This window comes from Hibiscus syriacus, unplaced genomic scaffold, assembly GCF_006381635.1.
Source record: "Hibiscus syriacus cultivar Baekdansim isolate YM2019G1 unplaced genomic scaffold, ASM638163v2 tig00112217_pilon, whole genome shotgun sequence".
Lineage (NCBI taxonomy): Eukaryota > Viridiplantae > Streptophyta > Magnoliopsida > Malvales > Malvaceae > Hibiscus > Hibiscus syriacus.
In genome coordinates this window covers 1,365,980-1,388,718 of record NW_024063270.1, presented here as the reverse complement: position 1 = coordinate 1,388,718, position 22,739 = coordinate 1,365,980, and the positions used below count along the sequence as shown (strand labels likewise).

Genomic DNA, 22,739 nt, shown 5'->3' with positions numbered 1-22,739 from the left:
TTCCTATTTTAAGTAGCGAGCTTTCGAGTGGAACATTGATTGCAAACAAGCATGCTTAACATTCATCATGAGAATTTAAAGAATTGAGTGTCAATATCATGCTAATTCTCACATTAATATTTTAATTAGTATTTGATTTATTGATCGGACTAATAAAAATCAAACATTGTAAAGATTTATCATAAATTTAATATTCTAATCTAATTTATTTCATTCACAATATCAACATTTAAACTTCGAACATTGACAATATACAATAATTACACGAACCTAGGACCCTTTGGAAGAACAACATTCTCTTTAACTATCGATACCTTTGAATCCTAAAACTAATTAATAATTGATTACATTTTTTTAAAATATATAAAATTATGCAAATTTGGTTTGGCGGTTAATATAAAAAAAAGTTGGTGATGAGCATTAAAGTAGCTTTGTTGGCGTGCGCAAATAAACATATGTTATGCTCCTCTATGAATCACGACATTAGCTCCTTTAAGCTTTGATTTTGCAAGCAACCTCAATGACAAGAGGGACCACCAAACAATCGGACAACGTAAGGATAAATGATAGAGTTAGTCTCTTTTGTTTCATTTTCGTCTGAGTTTGGCCACTTAAATTTCACTTGTTTTATTTTAATCACTTGAGTTATCGGTTAAGCACAAATTGATCACTATTACGTTAACTCATTTTATATTGATGACATGGAACGTTAATAAATATTAAAAAGGGTTATTTTCTAATTTGAACCTTGAAAATTAGATATTATGTCAATTGAGTATTGTTTTTAATATTTTAACTATAGTTATGTAGGAACCATAGCCGTCATTATTGATTCTGTGCTATCGTTTCTCCGATCCCCTTCTCCAGCCAAAACCGACACCAAAAGAAGTGGAATAAATTATCCGATTCCGTTCACTCTTCTCTCTACAGTTTGAAACTGAAAAAATTCACAAACTCAACATTTTTATTTCTAAATGCAAATGTATCAGACTACATATTCTTATCACTGCAGAGTTCAATGATTCAATAAAGAAAAGTAAAAGTTATAATGCCAAAAAGTATATGGATCTATTTCCATGCAGTCACATTCAATCCATTTTGTAATTTAAAAAGTAAAAGTAGGACGGTCCATTTGGAGATTTTGCGAGGTGACATCACCTATCTGTTTTATATTCAATAAAAAATAATTAAATAAGCTATAAAATAGTATGCTCAATCTTCAACATTAGATGATGTACCCAAGGAAAGAAGAAGAAGAAGAAGAAGCTTCAACATTAGATATAACTTGTGTTTTGGACTATTTATTGTTAATGCATTTGCTCTTCAATCTTCAACAACTCAGATGCACATGTTAATGAGACTGGTAGTTTTCCACTTATCTATGATTATTTAATAATTAGGTTTTACATGGATCCAAAACGACACATTTTTAGTGTAATTCATATTTATCTTAAAGGATGCCCTTTTTGTATTATCTTCCATGTTACAACGTCGTTAATTATTTAACGACGGAATGACTAAAACATTAATAATTCAAAGTTTTAGTGATTAAATTAAATATATTTAAACTTTAATATTTAAAAAAATAGTTAAAAAAATTTAATAATTAAATTTATAATTTACTATTTAAAAAATTCTAGTTGAAGAGATCAAACTTGCTTTTTTTCTTCTCTATATCTTTTAATTAACACAAAAAGTGAATTCATCAATTGTTAAAATGACATTTTATAATCAATGTCAATTTCTGATATAAAAACAAGAACAATTATCATGCCAAAGAACCTTACACAAACTTGGAGTGCTTGTCATTTTCACAACTTTCTTCATTGACGAAATTTCTTCACGATATTACATGACCATGGTGAGGCATGATTGGCCCACCATAATTATGAATGCCCCAATTCGCCATTAAAGCTCTTCAAGGTAAAAGGATCAATGCCCAGAGAGTTTAATGTAGAGTCTAACAGCCACTTCTTCATGTCAATTCCAACTCAAAACACTTGCTTTGAAACTTGATCAGTATTTAAGACAAAACCAGGGCGAATCTTGTTGTCGGTTCCAACTAAAGATGCTGCTTTGGTCATTGCAGAACAAGTTGTTCCAACGCCTTTAGTTTTCGGTTTTAATATTGCCCTTTCCAAAACCGAAAACCTTTCTTTAATCTTGACTTCTTGTCTGCATACGCAAATAAGTTGGTGAGCATTTAATAATATACCCGTTCAAGGTCCTCAGCCCTTTGGTTTTTGCTCTAAACATGAGGCCAAAGATCTATCTTTTTGGAGACTCCATCACGGAGGCTTCCTTCGTTGATGGCGGTTGGGGTGCTGCTCTTGCAAATCATTTCTCTCGCACGGTACATGTGTATATATATATATGGTTTTTGTTTTGATGGCGGTGTATGTATTGGTTCTTTTCTTCCTCTGTGATATTGAAGAGATTTTGTGGTTTAATATTTGCAGGTTGATGTGGTGCTGAGAGGGTACAGTGGGTACAACACAAGGTGGGCATTTAAGGTGTTTGATAGGGCTTTTCCTGCGGCGGAAAGCGGTGGTTCTGAGGGTGCAGATCCGCCGCTAGCGGTGACCGTGTTCTTTGGAGCTAATGATGCTTGCCTTCCCGATGGATACGCTGCTTTCCAACACGTGCCGGTTGATGAGTACAAGCAGAATCTCCACTCTATCGTCTCCTCTTTCAAGGTTCCTTCACCTAATCTTTCTCTTTGCGTTATAGTCTACAATGCTTGCAACAAATTTGGCAACACTAAATCAATAAAATCTCAGCAGTTTCATTCGGATATATTAATCGTTGAATTTGGTAGCACTACCATACTTATTATACATATAAAATTTAATGATTCAAAATATTTTCTTTCTTCACAGCTGAAATGTTTTTACATAAAATGGATAGTTAGACATTTTTATTTTATTTAAAACTTAGCTTGTATAATATATATGAATATAACATAAAATTCCACAGTTGAATTATTTATGTATTTATTCAACCCTGTATTTAGCTAGAGATGAAGTCTGGGTGGCTAAGGCCCAGTTGTCGCTGTTATTGTTCCCCACTTGACTAACCCTAATATCAATATATCCCTTTCTTTTAATCTTCTACCTATAGGATGATAGCTAGCTACCTACTAGTCTTCTTCAGGCCGAACTACACATTGGGTTGGCGCCCCATATCACAGGCTATCATGCTATTTGTTGCTTTCTTTTGGTTGGATGGGAAGCCCCTTCTATGCTCATTTTTCTATAATCTTTATGTGCCTCTAGAGAACTAAAGCTGGGACACTAATCTCGGAGTTTATTTGGTATTGCGTTGCCATCAAAAGCTCAATATTATAATTTGTTTTCTACTGAGAGAAAAAGTTTTAGTTAGGTTGTTTTTTTAAGGTTCATCTTTCTTTTATTTAGGTGGAGCATGCAAGTTGAAAAAAATGATAAACAATAGAAAGATTGAGATCAAGGAAAGAAAAGAAAAGAGTTCGATTATCAGTCTCGCATGGTTATTTAAATGTTGATCATCAGTGTTGGTGCCAGGCTTAGAGTGATAGAGTTATCTGTAGGTTGATAGGTTAAATAAAACTGACTAAGACGTAGAGTTCCGAAGGTACTTGGATTATTTTAGTGTAGGCAGGAGTCTTCCTGGTATTATTTAGCAGTTCAACTTCTTCAATTGAGGAAGACACGACAAGGTTATGTTACTCTTTACATCAACTTCTCCTGCTCATAGCATTTCCTCTCACTTTTTGTGTTCTCAGAAGCGATGGCCAAAGGCTCTCATTCTACTGATTACCCCTCCTCCGATTGATGAAGATGAACGCCTTAGGTATTGTTCAACATTTTCTATCCACTGTGCATTTCACATCTTACCATATGTTCAATACTTCTATACTTGATGCAGACATCCTTATGTCGAGAATCCATCGGGTTTGCCCGAGAGGACCAACGAAGCCGCCGGTGCTTTCGCCAAGGCATGCGTGGAAGCTGTTGCAGAATATGGGATACCAGTGGTCGATCTCTGGACCAGGATGCAGCAGTATCCTGACTGGCGCAAAGCTTTTCTTAGGTAATATTTTTTTAGTATGCTTTTTTAATCACCCACAACACGCATATACCACGTAGACACAACTGCTCGAACTTAAAGCTTATACGATATTGAATATGATGTTGGTGGAAATGCAGCGATGGTTTGCACCTCACACGGGAAGGCAACAAGGTTGTGTTCGAGGAGGTAGTGAAGAAGCTGGGTGAAGGGGGCATAAGCCTGGGAAAGCTGACAGTTGATCTCCCACTTATAAATGATATCGACCAATGTGATCCACTTAAGGCTTTCCACTAGAAGAAGTTTTAATAAATCAAATTTTATTCTGATATGGTTTGTAATCAATAAAGGCATTTGAATGTAATTGTTTTTATTTATTTATTGAAAGAACCTTGTTAAAGATGGCTTGAATTTTTAATTTGAAAATAAATGTTCACTTACAATAGAGAAAATTAATTTCTCATGAGATAATCACATTTTTATCCTGAAATCTTTTAGCTTTTTACATGTTGGTCACTAGAACTCAACAATAAATAAACCCAACCTTTTCATTTAAAATCATCCTTAGCCATCTCTCCCATTCGATTTTCTCTTCTTCCGTTTGTAACATTTGAGAATTTTATTTGTTTGTAATATTTTGAGAATTTTATTTGTTTGTAATATTTTGATGATAGTGATTACGGTGTTATCTAAGAAATAAACAATAATTCATTGAATCTCGTAAATTTATTGAATTTTTGTAAATTTAGATTGTTTTCTCTATTTTTTATTTTTTATTCAATACTGAAATTTTTCAATGTATCTCAATATTCCATAATGATTTTAATTAGTATTAAAGCCTTGATAACAAATATTAAAATATTTTCTTTTTAAAGCTTTGAGAATTTAGGGTTTTTTAAAAGAAAATATAATTAGAGAAATGATCACCAATATTTATTTAGGGTGTGATTAGATAATTCAAAAAATTATTTTAAATTTTTTATCAAAACCCTAAACCTAAAAGATAAGCAAAAAAATAGTTAACACGGCCTACTGTGTTAGTGTGCATTGTTCTAGAATGAGTCGGTTGATTAGTTGGCATCTCACTATTAGTTTGTTAGAATTAGCTAAGGCAGTTGGTTAACAGTTGAGACTGCTAAAGCTTCCACTAGAGTTTCTAGAACTACTTCTATCAATTGTATAAGTATAGCTATTTGTGATTGAGAAGAAACATCACATAATGAAGTGAATTCAGTAATCTTGTTTCCTATTTTGTTATTCGTTCTTGCCTCTGTTGAGTATCTCAGTGAAACTATAACATGGTATCATTCGCCACGATCTGGAGTATTGTGCTATCAGTTGCTCGGTATTTCTTTCCTTTTACTTTGCGTGATGCGTGGAAGCTTGGTTCTTCTTGGTAGTTGCAACTCTTGGAACATTGTGAGTAGGTGGTAAGGTGTTTTCTACTCAACTTCTTGTTGATTTCTTGCTAGTTACCTTCCTATGGCCTCCTCTTCGGCTAGTTTAACAGTTCAACATATTCCTAAGCATGATATTGTGAAATTGTCTGAAAGTACATATCTCTTGTGGAAACATCAAGTAATGTTGATTATTGATGGATATGGATTGTTGAAATATGTGTCTAATGATGCTTATACTCCGAGTGAGACTGTTGTGAACGAGTCAGGATAGGAAGAAGAAAATCCCGCTTTTGTGGTTTATAGGCAGCAAGATAAATTGTTAGCCTCTTGGCTCCTAACCACAGTAAGTACGGAAATCCTTCCTCATCTCACTGGTTTGACATCCACACTCACCATTTGGAGTGCCATCACAAGACTGTTTGGTGCAAGGTCTAGTGCGAAGGTGACTGCTCTTCGACATAGTCTTCATTCACCAAGGAAGGCTGGCTCGACAGTTAGCGAATATCTAGCCAAGGTAAAATCCATTTGCGACATGCTCAATGCTTCAGAGAGTTTAGTAATTGAACAAGAACACGTCAGTGTTCTCTTAGCTGGATTATCCATGGAATTTGAGTCTGTCATTGCTATAGCTTCGCGTGATTCGTTGTCGTTAGATGTTTTAACCGAAATGCTTCTTGACTGTGAAGCTCGACAGAAAATTTTTCTATGTGAGAGTGCATCTGTTAATATGGCAACTCGCTCTGATGATAAGGACTCTCAAGAATCGAGTTTCATGGCTGGTAATATCCAGTCTCAATCTAATCCAGTAAGGAGTCAACAAAGTGATAGCTTCCGTGGTAGAGGCCGTGGTCGTTTTAATAATTCTAACCGACTTCAGTGTCAACTGTGTGGAAAATTTGGTCATGTGGTTCAGAAGTGCTACACATGTTTGATCGTGAGTATACTGGGGTGGCTGAATCCTCTGTGTCAGTTAATAATGGGTCGAAACAGTCTCGTAGTGTCTCGGATGACAAACAACAGACTACTGCTAGCATTCACGCATATGGGCACTCGATGAGTCATGTGTTCCCTCAATCTCCTGTGTTTTTTACCATCCTGTTGCTAACTCGGTTTTTCCCAGTGTACAGCCGTTTGGATCAGTGCCCTATTATCAAGGTGGTCACATGTTCTCTTCTCAAGTCCCGCATCCGGTGTCAATGGCTCCTATGATTACAGTTTATGGTGATTTTTTCTCTAGCCCCAGTACTGAAAAGAACCCTTTCAGTTCTTCAATGTCCTTCTCACCAACGACCTTTGTCTCCACAATACCCTCTGGTAATGTTTCCACCAACACGGCTAACACGATCTGGTATCCGGATACAAGAGCAACACACCACGTCACCAATGATCTATCTGTGTTTAACTCTGGAACTACTTACACAGGTAAAGATACATTGCTCATGGGAAATGGAGAGGGTGTTAAGATATCTCATATAGGACAATCATGTTTACTAAGCAATTAGAAGCCCTTGCTATTACAAAATATGCTGCATGTGCCGAGTATAAAGAACAACTTATTGTCTGTGTCACAGTTCACGCATGACAATAAGGTTTTTATCGAATTTCACCCGTTTGAATGCTTTGTGAAGGACATGAAGACTCAGGAGGTTCTGTTGAAAGGGAGGTTCACGCCTGATGGACTATATCAACTACTGCCACACACTACGAGGGATAAAAGCTGGCAGTTGAACCACATCTCGAAAGCGTCCAACTCACTAGAGTTGTGGCATAAGCGCCTGGGTCACTCCTCGATAGCTATTGTTCGAGCTGTAATGAAGGCGTGTAAAATTGTCCCTAGTGAAAATAAACTGTCTCGTGTTTGTACAGCTTGCTTACAAAGCAAAGCTCATAAACTTCCGTTTTGTACGTCTTTAACTGAGTATAATAAACCATTTCAGTTGGTTGTCTCAAATGTATGGGGTCCAGCTCCAACTATTTCTGCTGATGAGTTTGCTTACTATGCCTCTTTCATTGATGTTTACAGTCGGCACACTTGGATTTATCTGCTTAAAAGGAAATTTGAAGTTATGCAATGCTTTCTTAGTTTTTTCAAGATGATTGAAGTTCAATTTGACTCTAAAATTAAGGTCCTACAGACTGATGGAGGTGGAGAATATCAAGCCCTTAAAAGCTGGTTTCTTGCAAATGGTGTTCAGTAGAGGATCTCGTGTCCGAGTACCTCTGAACAGAATGGCAAAGCAGAAAGAAAGCACAGACACGTTGTCGAGATGGGTTTAGCTTTGCTAGCTGGGGCAGCACTACCTTTGAAGTTCTGGAGTCATTCTTTTGTGTCAGCAGTACACTTGATAAATCGGCTGCCAACTGAAGTATTGAATGGAAAATCACCCTTTGAGGTTCTTTATCAGCAAGTTCCTGATTATTCAATGATTAAAGTCTTTGGGTATGCTTGTTTTCCTCTTTTGAGGCCGTTTAATCAACACAAACTTGATTTCAGGTCAAAACGATGTGTATTTCTTGGTTATAGCTCGTCATACAAAGGGTACAAATATTTAGATGAGAATGGGAGAATTTTAATGTCACGCCATGTTGTGTTCGATGAAGAAGTGTTCCCTTATTCTGAAGAAAAGTCAGTTGTTCAACGTCGTGGTAACACGAGTCCCTCGGTCACTGTTTTACCTATAATACAATCAACTGAAGGTTCAGATCAGACTGTCAACGTAACATCAAATTTAGCTCGTGACTATGAACAGCATCCTACATCATCACCGACTGTTGCTACTGTAGAGGACAATGTACATACATGTGATGTATTAATAACATCTACTCAGGAAGTTGATCCAGGACAACTTAATTTTTCTGCGTCAAGTAGTAATGCTGTTGGAAATGAGCTAGGACTCTGTGAAGGGTCACAATCTGATGGAGAACAGTTTGGTGTAGAGCAATATAACGTTTATCCTATGATAACCTGAAGTAAGAGTGGAATTCAGAAACCTAAAGTTTTTCAAGTGGCCTGCTCTGATAAAGAGCCAAGGACGATTCGAGAAGCTATGAACAGTATGTAATGGAAAGCTGCAGCTCAAGCCGAATACGATGCTCTAGTAAAAAATAACACTTGGACACTTGTTTCTCTCCCAAGTGGTAGGAAACCAGTAAGCTGTAAATGGATTTTTAAAATCAAGAGGAATGCTGACGGTTTTATAGCAAGGCACAAAGCTCGACTTATGGCCAAGGGTTTTCTACAACAGCCAGGAGTTGATTACTATGAAGTTTTCAGTCCCGTGGTTAAACCAACAACTGTACGGGTTATTTTGTCACTTGCATTATCAAAAGGGTGGTCGTTAAGGCAAGTTGATGTCAATAATGCCTTTCTAAACGGAGACTTAGTTAAGGATGTGTATATGGTGTAACCCCCAGGCTATGAGCAATGTGATGGTAACGTGGTCTGTAAACTCAACAAAGCCATCTATGGATTGAACCAGTCTCTTTGAGCGTGGTTCGATAAGCTCAAGCAGTATTTGCAGGATCAAAGGTTTGTCTTGTCAAGGTCGGATGCCTCGTTTTTTGTCAGGGAAACTGCTGGCAACATTATGTATATGTTAGTATATGTCAATGATATTATTATAACTGGAAGTTGTGAACAAGAAGTACAGGATGTGATTAATAAACTTAATGGTCAATTTATTTTAAAAGATATGGGGGGTTTGAATTTGTTTCTGGGAATCGAGGTATGTCGAACAGGTGGTGAAATCGTTCTAAGCCAGCAGAAGTATATACGTGATCTCCTGTGCAAGAGTGGCCTCGAAGATGCTAAAGGACTCCCTACACCTATGGCTACTGGTTACAAATTGACTGCTGATATCGGGTCACCGATTGAGAATGCTACATAGTATCAGAGTATAGTCGGTGCGCTGTAGTACGTTGTTATCACTCATCCCGATGTTGCTTTTGCAGTAAATAGAGTATGCCAATTCATGCAATCTCCGCGTGATGTTCATCTTCAGGCGGTAAAGCACATACTAAGATACTTACAGGCCACTGTCGACTTTGGTCTTCGGTTTTCAGCATCACCTCGCTTGTATTTGACAGGATTTACAGATGCAAATTGGGGAACAGATGCAGATGACAGACGTTCGACCTCCGGTTACTGCATCTACTTTGCCGAGAATTTAGTCTTCTGGGGCTCTCATAAACAGCAGGTGGTAGCTCGCTCCACTGCAGAAGCTGAGTATCGCAGTGTGGCGTGTGCTGCTGCTGAGATGGCATGGCTTGAGTCTCTCTTGAGTGAACTTCGTGTGACTGTACATGGTAAACATGTTTTGTGGTGTGATAATTCTAGTGCTGTTGCAGTGTGTGCGAATCCAATTCTTCATTCCAAATTCAAACATGTTGAGCTTGATCTGTTTTTTGTTAGAGAGATGGTGGCTGTTGGAAAACTCTCTATTCAAGAGGTTCTTGCCTTTGAACAAGTAGCTGATATTCTAACTAAGCCACTATCTGCTCCTATGTTTCTCAAACATCGACAGCGACTGCTTGTGTCTCAAGTTCCAAGGAAGTCTCACGTCTCAAGGGTTGAAGAGTAGACAAGTAGAGTCTGCAGTACAGGGAGTAATGATGTGTGATGTTGTGTATACCTCGGTCTCGCGTAGAGATGGTTTCTTGAACAAGGAGGTGGTTGAGGCAGGGGGAATGCTAGTGTGCATTATCTTGGTCTCGTGGAGTTGTTTTCTTAAACAAAGAGGTGATTGCAGCAGGGGAAATGTTAGTGTGCATTGTTCTAAAATGAGTCGGTTGATTAGTTGGCATCTCACTGTTAGTTTGTTAGAATTAGTTAAGGCAGTTGGTTAACAGTTGAGACTGCTAAAGCTTCCACTAGAGTTTCTAGAACTACATCTATCAATTGTATAAGTATAGCTCTTTGTGATTGAGAAGAAACATCACATAATGAAGTGAATTCAGTAATCTTGTTTCCTGTTTTGTTATTCCTTCTTGCCTCTGTTGAGTATCTCAGTGAAACTATAACATACTGGCCTTGTGAGCTTAAAACAACCAAACGATATAGTATAGAAATCAAAATTATATAAAAACGAAAGTAGACGATACCATTTGGGCAAATATTTGGATAAAATGGCACATACAAGTTTCAAACCTGTAATCTTCGTGTTATTAGCACAACGCTCTAACCAATTGAGTTAATAGGCCGTTGTTGTTGAGTTAGAAACTTGTAATTTAAATTCATTATATTTAGTGAAAAGTGATATAGCATAGTTGCATCATCATCAAATAGTATGTATTAATGTTTTTTTATTCAAAGAAAGGAGATAAGTTTTATTAGCCATAAGTTGCATCATCAGGCACAATTGTTGCTAAACAAACAGGGAAATCAGACTAAAAATATAAAGGTGGAGAAAGAGAGAGCAAAAGACGCAAGTTCATGAGAGGCCTTGTTAGCGGAGCGCTGAATCGAGCGGGCCACAATGTGGGGATAAGAATTGAAAAGATGCTTAGCTTCAGTAAGATGGAAGTGAAGAATTGGTAGATTGCCGGTTGGAGAAAGCAACGACATTGGAAGCATCACTCTCGACAATCGCTATTCGACATGGCAGTTGCGAAGCAAGACCAAGTCCAAAAGTAAGAGCCTGAACTTCCACTAGAGCAGCATCACGTAAATTTTCTAGAGGCACAATGAGCCAAAATCCCCACGCCAGTCAGCTATATTTGAATGCAGGCCATCATCGACACTGATTTTCTATCAAGAATAAGCTAAACAGATCCCTCTCTTTCAAGATTTGATATTCCCTGAGTAACAGTGGAACAAGTCTACTTCGATTCAATATTCCCTGAGTAACAATGGAATGAATCAACGTCCCCATATCTGATTTTCCCTAAAAAAGAAGCGTAGAATGAATCAACGTTTCTCGATCTGATTTACCTTGAAGAAACAGTGGAGCAGATCCTTTATCAGATTTCAAAGCACAGATTCGGTCGAATGAAAACTCATTATCACTTCGTCTTTTCCCTATCCTTATTAACACAAGAATGGGCAAAGAGGGCATCTATCGACACCCATTTTTGCCCATACCATTATTATTATTATTATATTTTTGTTGCAGGCCAATTATACAAGGCTAAAACAGACCCAGACCCGATTACAACCAGCTGACCTGAAGCCCAAGAATGAAGCCTGTTGATGAGCCTGAGACATGGTTAGGTTTCTTCACCCCGGTTGGCCACCCACTACAGCTGTCAACACCATGCCCTTCCATCAACACCCTATCCCAACTCATCCCAAACAACTTCTTAATAACCTCTCCCCTGCTCTACGCCGGTCACTGTGCCACCAACTCACCAGCTCTCTGCACATCCAACAACCATAACAATAAACTTTTTCCATTTATTTTTACATATGTAAACCGCGTTATAAAACCCCCATAGAGAATGTAAAAGGGACAACTCTCCCTCCATTTGAAAGGAAATAAAAAAGAACATTTTATACATATATTTTGTTTTTTTATCTTACAAACTAAAAAAAAAGAAGAAGAATAAGGAATGAAATTTACCTCTCTGCCAAAGACTATCCAGTGTTTGGAGCCACCATCGAAGAATCCGAACAATGAGGAAAAGTGCACCGACGAGGGGAACAACATACTTGAAAACCAGCCCGATCCAAAGACGGACAGCGACGATCAGAACCTGGGAAAGTCGAAGAGTATCGACTCTATTTCATGCCATTGGGGGTTGTTTTTCGTAAAATCAATCCCAGATCCGAGACGAGGAGGTCGAGGCGGATCTCCAGGTAAAATTTGGTGGTAAACGACCACCGACGATGGTGGCCGACAACACAACGATCGACGACAGCCAAACGGCCGGTGAAGGGCCGACTTTCTAGAGAGAAGTGAGAGATTCTCTCTCTAAAAACTAAAAAATATGAAGAAAATTAAATAAAAGTTTGTATTTATAGAAAACTTTAGAGGAAATTGCACTTAGGTCCCCCTAAGTTATGCGTGTTTTTGCATGTTAGTCACATGTAAGGATTATTTTTGTAATTTACCCACTTTTATGCATGTTATATATTTTAGGGTTGTTTGTTGTTTAGTCCCTCTATATGTATGCGTGTTTTGCGTTTTGGTAATGTGTAGTAACTGTTTAATTTTTTAAATACTCATGGACTGATTTAGTGATTTTTCCTTTTTTATTCGAATGTATATTTTAGGCTAGGAAAAAAGAATATTTAGGAAATAGCTCATGTAATTTCTGCATGTTTATATTTCGAACTAAAATCTGTCTTTTAATTTATTTTAATTTGGCCATGCAATTTTAGTTTATTTTATTTAGTCCCCATGTTTTATTTATATTTTTATTATTTGTAATTTTAGCACAAAATATTAAACATGCTCATTTTAGTCACTTTTACCTTAGTTTATTTTAATTTTGACATGATGGTTTGATTGTTTATGTTTTAGTCCCTTTATGCTTGTTATCTTATTTTTATGATTATTTTAATTTGAGTGCCTTACTTTAATAATTTCCATTTTGGTCCTGAATGATTGAAGTTGGTTTATTTATGATTGCAATGCCTAGTTTGTAAAATATTTGCAATGGTTGCCTTGATCTCTTGTTGGTTTTATAGTTTAATCCCTAAAGTCACCATATTTATTATTTTGATCCATCATTTACATACTTGTTAATTTCCTTCTAGTTGTAATATTTTTAAATTTTCTTTTGCATGAGGAATTTATAGAAACACGCCTTAACTGACAAGGAGTTTGTTTCCATGAATTGTTCGTGCAAAATAATACCCCTTATATTTTTTTTTTTCTAAAAAAGAATCATAATTTAAATGTATATTCAAATTTGAAAATTTTAATATTTAGATGGCGTATAATCGCTTAGGTACCGATTTTGGGCGTTGGGGGTGCTAATTCTTCCCCACACGTAATTGACTCCCGAACCCTTTTACAAAACAAATTTCTGGTTAAACGCGGACTATTTTTTATCTTTTAAAATTATTTTTCTTAAAATATTTTAAATGATATTTTTAGGTATTCGACCAACCTAACCCAAAGGTCGATGGCAACTACAAATTTGTTTATTGATGCATATATTTTAAAACCCAACATTTTTCAAGATTAAGTTGGATCGGTCCCAGAAATAGCCCCAAAAACTTAAGGACCGTTCCAACAAAAATATTTAATTTATTTTATTTTATTTTACATGAGGAGAATTTCTTTTGGCTTAAACGTTAGACAAATCAAGTTCTTTCGGCTACATTTTTGTTTCACATCAAATGCTAATTATTATTTTCTATAAAAAGAGCATTTGAAGAGAGTTCGATTTGTCTTAGATGTTAGACAAACCGAAAATTTTGAATTTATTTCACACTCACTAAAAGAAATCGTTTTATTATAAGTATCTTACTTAAACAAAATTTAAATATAAAAAGGGAGTTTTTCTTGTTCTAGACGTTGAATGAGTTAGAACCTTAAGTTTATTTTTAGTTCATATCTTCCTATTTATTTAAGGTTTAGACACTTAGTTAAAGAATTTAGCACTCAATGTTAGGACCAGAACCATTTGTGTGTTGTGCATAGTTATTTTGTTACATATATATTAAAGAAACATGTCATACATTTTGTATACTCTCATCACATTATTTTAAACGAGGTATGTTCTCAAATTAATTGGGCATTCGATATCTTTCTAGACGTCGGAGGATTTCGAAGTCATTTAATGAAAGAACGTATCTTTGATTTTTTCATAAAAACAATATCATAAGAATTTTCGGATTTTGATGAATATTTTTAAAGTTTCTTAGTCGTTATAAAATTTTGAGGTATTTTAAAGAGTTGTAAGTTCCGAGTTTTACCATGTCCCCCAGACCAGATTTCTAGATTTCGCAGACCCAAATTTAGTATTTTTGATAAAATAAAATATTTTATTAAAATTACTCAATTTTTTGTGTTCCAATCACATATTAAATTGATTGGTGGCGAGACATTTCATAAATATTTTCAAAGACTCCTTTAACATTTCTTGAAGTGTGAAACTAATTTTTATTTCCCCAAGTAAAAAATGATGCTTACAGAAAATAAGCTATATTTTTTAAAATCAAACGGACACTACAATTCAATGATTGAATTGTCAAAACATCAATCATAAAAAGTTTATAAAGATGCGTAAGTTCACTCAATTTTACATTAGCATAGATGAAATACTCCCTACAAATTACATCTCCATTTTTTGTGGATACATGGAAATAAAAACAGACGTAAATTTGTATGTTAGAGGAGCGAAGTTATAATATTTTAAGAGAGTAAAACTAAAATATTTAAGAGAATAAAAATATATTATCAATAAAAGTTATATGAAAACTTTTAAATTTTAAAAATACAACTATCACCTAGATCAACTCACTTGGTTGGTTCAGTAAATTAATGTTGTTTACTCAGGTGACGAGCAAGGATGGACCGAGTGGGGTGGGTAGGGGCAATCGTCCCCCTGAAGTTTTAAAATTACTAGATATTTTATATATTGTTTTATATATTTTCTATTGAAATTTTATTTTCATCTCTGAAATTCAAGTTTTTCCTCCTAAAATTTTAAAAGTTTAAGTTCGTCAACTAACATAGAATCTTGTTTTCGTCTCTGATGACAATCCAAATGAGTTCACACATTCAATGATTTAAGGACTGTTGTTAAGAATGATATTAATTGAATTAAATGCCAAAAAAAGAGCTTGTTGCTATATGTATGAATTTATGGAGCCTTGAGGTTGTCTTTTATGGAGTGATAAATGTTTGCTTTTATCATTTAAAAGAAACAAAATAAAAAACGCATTTTGCGGTGCACAATTCATTTCGTTGGGCCACATTGGCTAGTAGTAATAGACTCACGCGTTACGTTCGTTTTCTTACCAAACCAATTTATTGCTATTGGGTTATGAAACTTAATTTTTTGGCATTTAAGTCCTCAACTGCCCAAAATATCTGTCATTTTTTAAAAATACAAATTTGACTATACCAGATACCGAGGCATAAGAAATACCACATAAACCGCCACACAATATAATATATAAAAAACTGAATATAATATAATAACTAGGGTAAACTACATCTTTCATCACTCGCCATTTCTTCGCTCTTATTTTAGTCATTAAAATCTAATCTTTTTAATTTAATAACTAAACTTTTAAGTTACTTCTATTTTGGTCGCTCCTTAATGATATGAGTTGTTCTTATAGTGTTATTCTTATTATGATATTACATATTTTATTAATATTTAATGATAAATGTGTTTTAAAATAAAAAAAAAGTATAATAATTTCAAATTCCTAATTCATCTCGAAGCTCCGAAGGTAGGTGGGTGGGGGTTGTGATTTGTGTGTCATAATTTAGGGTTTAAGTATTATGATTTGGAGTTTAAGTGCTGTGATTTTGTCGACGGGTTATAATTTAGTATTTTAGTGATGTAACCTAGGGTTTAAGTATTGTTTCTCTTGAAACATAAACCTTTGAGATTGTTTTGTTTCAAGTGAGACAACTTCGAAATTTGGGCTTTAATGGAAACTGTCTCAAGCGAGACGAAACTTTGTTTCGAGAGAAACAATCTCAAAAGTTTATGTTTCAAGAGAAACTGTCTCAAGCGAGATGAAACTTTGTTTCAAGCGAAACAATCTCAAAGATTTATGTGATTTTAAATTTAAGGGTTACAATCTGGGGGTTGGGTTATAATCTGGGGGTTTGGTGTTATGATCCAAGGATTTTGGTGTTGTGGTTTGGAGTTTAGAGGTTATAGTTTAAGGTTTCTATGATGTTACTTAGAGTAGAAGTTATAATTTAAGGATTGTGATTTGATATTTAGGATTTAGAGTTTGGATTCTACGTTTAAGGATTGTGATTTAGAATTTGGATTTTGGGTCTAGAGGTATATTTGGGAATTTTAATTTTGTTTTTAATTTTAATCTTATGTGGAAAATTAATAATAAAATATACCATATTATTACAAAATATTAATAAAATAAGTTAAAATCAACAAAACATAAATAATTTAAAAGTTTAATTATTAAATAAAAAATTTTAAAATTCAATTATCAAAATAGGTGTGAAAAGATTGGGTGATGAACGATGTAGTTTACCTAAAAAATAACACAACACTGTAATACTATAATGCAGACGTTTTCGGTAATTTAAATCAAACGTTTTAGTTCTTTTTCTTTAACAAATTTTCTCATTAATGGCGAATGGTTTTTCTTACATTATAATTGAAGTACATCATAGTTGACATTCGGTAGTCGCCACTTGGTCTTTGTCTACTCTTTTACCATGAACTGCAAATTTTTTATCCTCGTAATCTTGTTTCAAACTTCAGGCTTAGTTTTATCAATCCCCCAAAATTACGAGTCAATTTTCAACTTCGGCGACTCCCTAAGCGACACAGGCAATTTCCTTCTCTCCGGTGCCCTTGCATTTCCGGTCATCGGACAGCTACCTTACGGCGAAACCTTCTTTCAACGCGCAACCGGCCGGTGCTCCGATGGTCGTCTTATAATCGATTTCATCGGTGATGCTCTTCATACTATAAAAAACAGCTTGAAAACCAAGGTTTCATTCTCCTAACTGTGTTGTTTTCTTCTTTGTTTTTATAAACCAGCCGAGGCATTTAATTTGCCGTATGTGCCACCGTACCTAGCAGTAAAGCAAGGCCAAGGCCAAAGTCCTCGACACGGAGTGAACTTTGCAGTCTCCGGAGCTACTGCACTTGATGCTGAGTTTTTCTTCAAACGAAACATCTTGATTTTATGGACAAATGATTCCTTGAATGTTCAGCTTAATTGGTTCAGAAACCTCAAGCCCGACCTTTGCTCCGATAAAGAGTGTGAGCATAAGTTCATCTTTACAAGTATAAAAGCATGCATTTCTCTCTAAGACTAACTTTCTTTCCTTTTTTTCCTGCGTAGCTTGTGATGATTTCTTCAAGAAATCACTTTTCATGGTCGGAGAGATCGGTGGGAACGATTATAACTACGCCTTCTTTCTTGGTGGAGGCATTAAACAGCTTCGATCCATGGTCCCTTTGGTCGTTGGAGCAATTACTGATGCGACCGCTGTAAGTTTAGAGTTTTAACCGAAATATGAATTGTGAAGCTTAAGCCATTAAAGTTTGGTTTTTGTGGGGATTTTGCAGGCGTTGATAGAGGAAGGTGCGGTGGAGTTGATGGTGCCAGGAAATCTTCCGATCGGTTGCTCAGCTGTTTACTTGACCTTGTTTGAAAGCCCTAACAAGGGAGATTATGACCGCCACGGTTGCCTGAAGGCATTTAATGCTTTCTCAAAGTACCATAATTCTAAGATTAAACAGGCACTGGATATGTTGAGACAAAAGTATCCACATGCCAGGATTATGTACGCTGATTACTACGGTGCTGCCATGCGTTTTGTTCATGCCCCACTACATCACGGTTAGTTTCTTCTTATATATTCACGTTCATTTCAATCACTTCGTTAAGGATTAGGTTGTGTAATAACGTGGATTTTGATTCGAATCTGATTTTTTTTTTATTAATTTAAATTTGATAAAAAGTAATGGTAGAAGGTCAAAAAGTTTTATAATGTCCGATATAATAGTTATTTTAACTTTTATTTTTTTAAATATATAGTCTTTTTATTTTTTAAAGTAAAATGATCTATAATTTGATGAAAAATTATTAGTTGATTAATAATCAACGGTTGAGGATGGCATGATAAATTTTATATATTCAGAATACTAACGAGAAATTACTACATATATGTAAGTGATTACATGACATATTTAAAGTGATGTTATTACACATATCACATCATCACTTATGTACATGTGACAATGCCATATAAATACTTTAGATATATAAAAACTATCATATTAGTAACAAACATTGACTTTTAAATAATTAACAATTTCATCTAATTGAAAATTATTTTATCCTAAAATGCAACGGTAGATTAAAATGTTTAAAGAAATTTAGACTAAAATACTTCTTTTGCCTGGATAAATTTTAATAGGCATAATGTTAAAAATAACCCTAATATTTATTAGAATTGTCATTTTGATCACTATATTGACTTGAGAGCATTTTAGCCAACCCAATGTTTTATTTTAGGATAAAATATTCTATTTTGGACCGTTAACTGTGTGTTCACTAACAGATTCCATCTATGGAGGGACTTTTTTGCTCTAAAATGAAACGTTAGGGGCCAAAATACTCCAAAAAAAAATAATATGGACCAAAATGATCATATTAATAAAAATTGTGAGCTATTTTTTTGTATTATGCAATTTTAAAATTATGCAAAAAGTAAACTATACCTAAAATGATAGTATTATGATAGATGATTTAAATGTATTGATCTGAGATGGGTGTATTTAAATGAACAGGGTTCTATGGTGGGACTCTAACGGCGTGCTGTGGAGGGGGTGGTCCATATAATTTCAATAACTCGGCAAGGTGCGGTCACGCCGGATCTAAAACATGTCAAGATCCTTCCATTTATTCAAATTGGGATGGCATTCATCTGACCGAGGCGGCCTATCGCTATATAGCCTTGGCATTGATCAACGGCTCCTCTTCTCAACCACCCCTCATTTCCCATCCCCTTTGAGGTTCAATCAAATCAATTTCCACGACTCATTTTGATGTTCATTAGACTGGAAGGACCATTTGTACCTGATTTGATTTGCTTTATAAGTCTTGCCTCATAATTTTGAAAATAATGAGAATTGATCTATTAATTGAGATGGATTCACTATAATTTGAAATTTAATTTGTTCAAGACAATCAATGGGAATATTATGAGTGAAACTCCGAGGCAAAGTGTCATAACCGCCTTTTGGTTGGGCCCCGAATTGGGCTTCGACTTGAAATAATTGGGTTGGGAGTCGCCACCGACCACTTTAAAACGAATTTAGGTGGGTCGGACACCATCTTACTTGATCTGCGTTTTTACCAGAAATGTGTCGGGTTCGGGAGTCGGTTACGGTCAAGGAAGGATTAGCACCTTTGAATCGCCCTTTCGGTACAAATTAATTTGGGGTTGTCTTAAATTAAGAAAATTGTAATTTAAAATTAAAAGGTAAAAATACGATCACAATTACTTACCTTAAATAGTTTTAAAGGTGTGACCTTAAGAAGGTCAAAAAACCATGTTAGATAAAAATATAAGAAATAAATAAATAAATAAATAAATAAATAAAATTAAAATGAAGAAAAAACAAATTAAATAAAAGATAAGATAAAGAAAACAAAGATAAAATAGTAAGTAAAATAAATATAAAAAAATAACGAAATAAAGAAAAAGAAAAAAAATATATAAATAAAACAAACAAATAAAATAATAATAAAAAAGTAAAAATAATATATATATATATAAATAAAAAATAAAAAATAGTAAATATATATATATATATAAATTAATAAAATTGATAATAAAATAATATATATATATATATATATATAATCTAAAAAAAATAAAAATATATACTAAGTAAAAAAGAAAATGCATAAAATGTAAAAAAAATATTACATAAAAAAAGAAAAGAAAAAAAACAAAACAATTAAATAAAATGAGTAACAAGTGAATTGTGCGTATAAATAAAGTTAAATAAATAAAATAATAATAATTAAAACGTAAATGTAAGCGACCGAATCAAAAGTAAAAAAGATGCTACCTTTTATTTCCTTTTCGAATCGTTTACAATAGTTTTGCCTTTGCATTTTCCGTGCTTTCCTCTGTATTTTGTATGTAAATCGTGTCTTACAAATGGGGATGATTACATGTATTTATTGTGAAAAAAACTAACTATTTTTAGAATCCTATTAACAATAAAATTTTAATGCAACTAGACTTCTTGCTCGGTTGTTGCACGTTTGTTGGTGTGGTTGTTGCTTTAAAAGATATGGTGGATGAAGAGTTCTCCTAGGAGAGAAACTCTTGCTAGTTCTATCTTTTAAGAAAATGGGTGTCTACAGCTGCCCCTCTTTGTCCTTTTTCATAGAACGAAAAATGGGACAAAGATAAAAAGACACAAATTTTCGTTCAGTGGAGTTGAAGAATAACTCATTGTCGAATTGAATTGCGGATGGCTCCTCCGTCGCGAAGTCGAGTCCATCTTGAAATGATTTGAATCAGAATGTGGCTTCTCGTTGTAGTCCACTTTGGTCTTCTTCTCGGTTTAAATACCTTGGCTAAAAATTCGATTGGAAAGTAATCTCTTGACTCCACAATGTGGTTGATATGCCCTCGAGCTGAATGAAACCGAACTTGAAAAGTCTTCACTGACATATAACTTTTCTCGACATAAGCTATGCTGACAAAAAAAAGGCTTCTTGCTATTAAGGCACGACTAACATAGACCTTCTTCTCGGCTTGAAAAACCTCGATTACAGCCAGAAAATAGTGTGATTGAGGTGTCATCGAGCTGAATAAAATCGAACTTGACAATTTTATTGACAGATAGCCCTTCTTGCCTTGAGTTATGCTGTAAATGATGTGCCTTAGAGATGAGCATAGTCAAACTCGAAGGTCTTTTGGTGACAGATAACCCTTCTAGCCTTGAGTTATGTTGTAAATGATGTGCCCTCGAAGCTGAGTGTAATCGAACTCGAGGGTTTGGTGTTTCAAGAGAAACATTTTTAAAGGTTTTTTGTGTGTGTGTTTCAAGAGAAACAATTTCGAGTTTTTTTTGCGTTTCAAGAGAAACTATCTCAAGAGGGACAAAATTTGTTTCAAAAGAAACTGTCTCAAGAGAGGTAAAACTTAGTTCTAAAAGAAACTGTCTCAAGGGAGATGAAATTTGTTTCAAGGAAAAGATATTCAAAGATTTTGTTTCAAGGGAAACTTTCTCAAGAGAGACAAAATTTGTTTCAAGGGAAACTGTCTCAAGAAAGACAAGATTTTGTTTCAAGGGAAACTGTCTCAAAACTCATTTTAAGGGGAACTGATTTAAATATTTTGTGTTTCAAGGGAAACATTTTCAAGGTTTATGTTTCAAGAGAAACTATCTCAAGGGAGACAATTTTGTTTCAAGGGAAACTATCTCAAGAGAGACAAAATTCATTTCAAAGAAAATGTTTTCAATGTTTATGTTTCAAGAGAAACTGTCTCAAGGGAGACAAAATTTTGTTTCAAGGGAAACTACCCCAAGCGAGATAAAATTTATTTCAAGGGAAATGTTTTCAATGTTTATGTTTAAGAGAAACTGTCTCAAGGGAGACAAAATTTCGTTTCAAGGGAAACTATCTCGATCGATATAAAATTCATTTCAAGGGAAATGTTTTCAATGTTTATGTTTCAAGAGAAACTGTCTCAAGGGAGACAAAATTTAGTTCCATAAGAAAATGTCTCAAGGGAGACGAAATTAGTTTCAATGAAAACATATTCAAATATTTTGTTTCAAGGGAAACTTGGAAACTGTCTCAAGAGAGACAATGGTGAGCACGATTCCATTCGTCGTGAAGTTGAAACTGTGGATGACCCATTCGTTGTGAAGTTGAGCCTTGGAATTAGATATCCTTTGTCGTGAAGTTAAAATCCAAGTAAGTTGTATTGTTCCAAGTCCAATATCATCCGCCGTGAAGTTAAAATTGGCTCTGGAACTAGGAAATTATTTGTTGACAACCAGCCATCCCTTCGTTGTGAAGTTGAACTTGTGTTGTCTCGAGTCCAATATCCTTCGCTGTGAAGTTGAAATTGGCTCTGAAATTGGGAATTTTTTTGTTGACAACCAGCCGTCCCTTCGTTGTGGAGTTGAACTTGTGTTGTCTCGAGTGGCACGATATCCTCTGTCGTGGAGTTGAAATCGCAGGTGGCCCTTTCGTCGTGAAGTTGAGCCTTGACTTGGATATTATTCATTGTGAAGTTGAAATCCAAGTATTGTATGTTGTGGGTGGACATGATTCCCTTCGCCGTGAAGTCGAAACCGTGGATGACCCCTTTATTGTGAAGTTTAGCTTCGAGCTAGATATCTTTCGTCGTGAAGTTGAAATCTACTCTCGAGCGAATTGTGTCGTTGAGTTCAATATCCTTCGCCGTGAAGTTGAAATTGACTCTGACTGAAACTGGAATGTTGTTTTGTTGTCAGACAGTCGCCCCTTCGCTGTGAGGTAGAGCAACCACCATGTTCTTTTGAATCGAGCATCCTTCATCTTAAAGTTGAAACTTGACTCTAAAAGTTGCAAAAACTTAGGTATACAAAAAATGATAAATGTGATGCTCTTAAGTATGTCTAAAATGCATGTAACATGAATTAGTTCTGTTTTATCCC

General features: G+C 35.0%; 2 protein-coding genes across 2 annotated transcripts; both read left to right on the top strand.

The window, feature by feature from the left end:
- Positions 1–1,975: 1,975 nt before the first annotated feature.
- LOC120175892 (GDSL esterase/lipase At5g45920-like) lies at positions 1,976–4,367 on the top strand. The gene is made up of 5 exons (XM_039182439.1): positions 1,976–2,353; positions 2,460–2,696; positions 3,764–3,831; positions 3,907–4,071; positions 4,188–4,367. Exons 1-5 carry the CDS (start codon positions 2,255–2,257, stop codon positions 4,342–4,344), a joined length of 726 nt encoding a protein of 241 aa, XP_039038370.1. The 5' UTR covers positions 1,976–2,254; the 3' UTR covers positions 4,345–4,367.
- A 12,328-nt stretch (positions 4,368–16,695) lies between these two features.
- Positions 16,696–19,080, top strand: LOC120175898 (GDSL esterase/lipase At5g45910-like). The gene is made up of 5 exons (XM_039182446.1): positions 16,696–17,003; positions 17,094–17,318; positions 17,401–17,549; positions 17,628–17,901; positions 18,855–19,080. Exons 1-5 carry the CDS (start codon positions 16,766–16,768, stop codon positions 19,076–19,078), a joined length of 1,110 nt encoding a protein of 369 aa, XP_039038377.1. The 5' UTR covers positions 16,696–16,765; the 3' UTR covers positions 19,079–19,080.
- Positions 19,081–22,739: the final 3,659 nt, after the last annotated feature.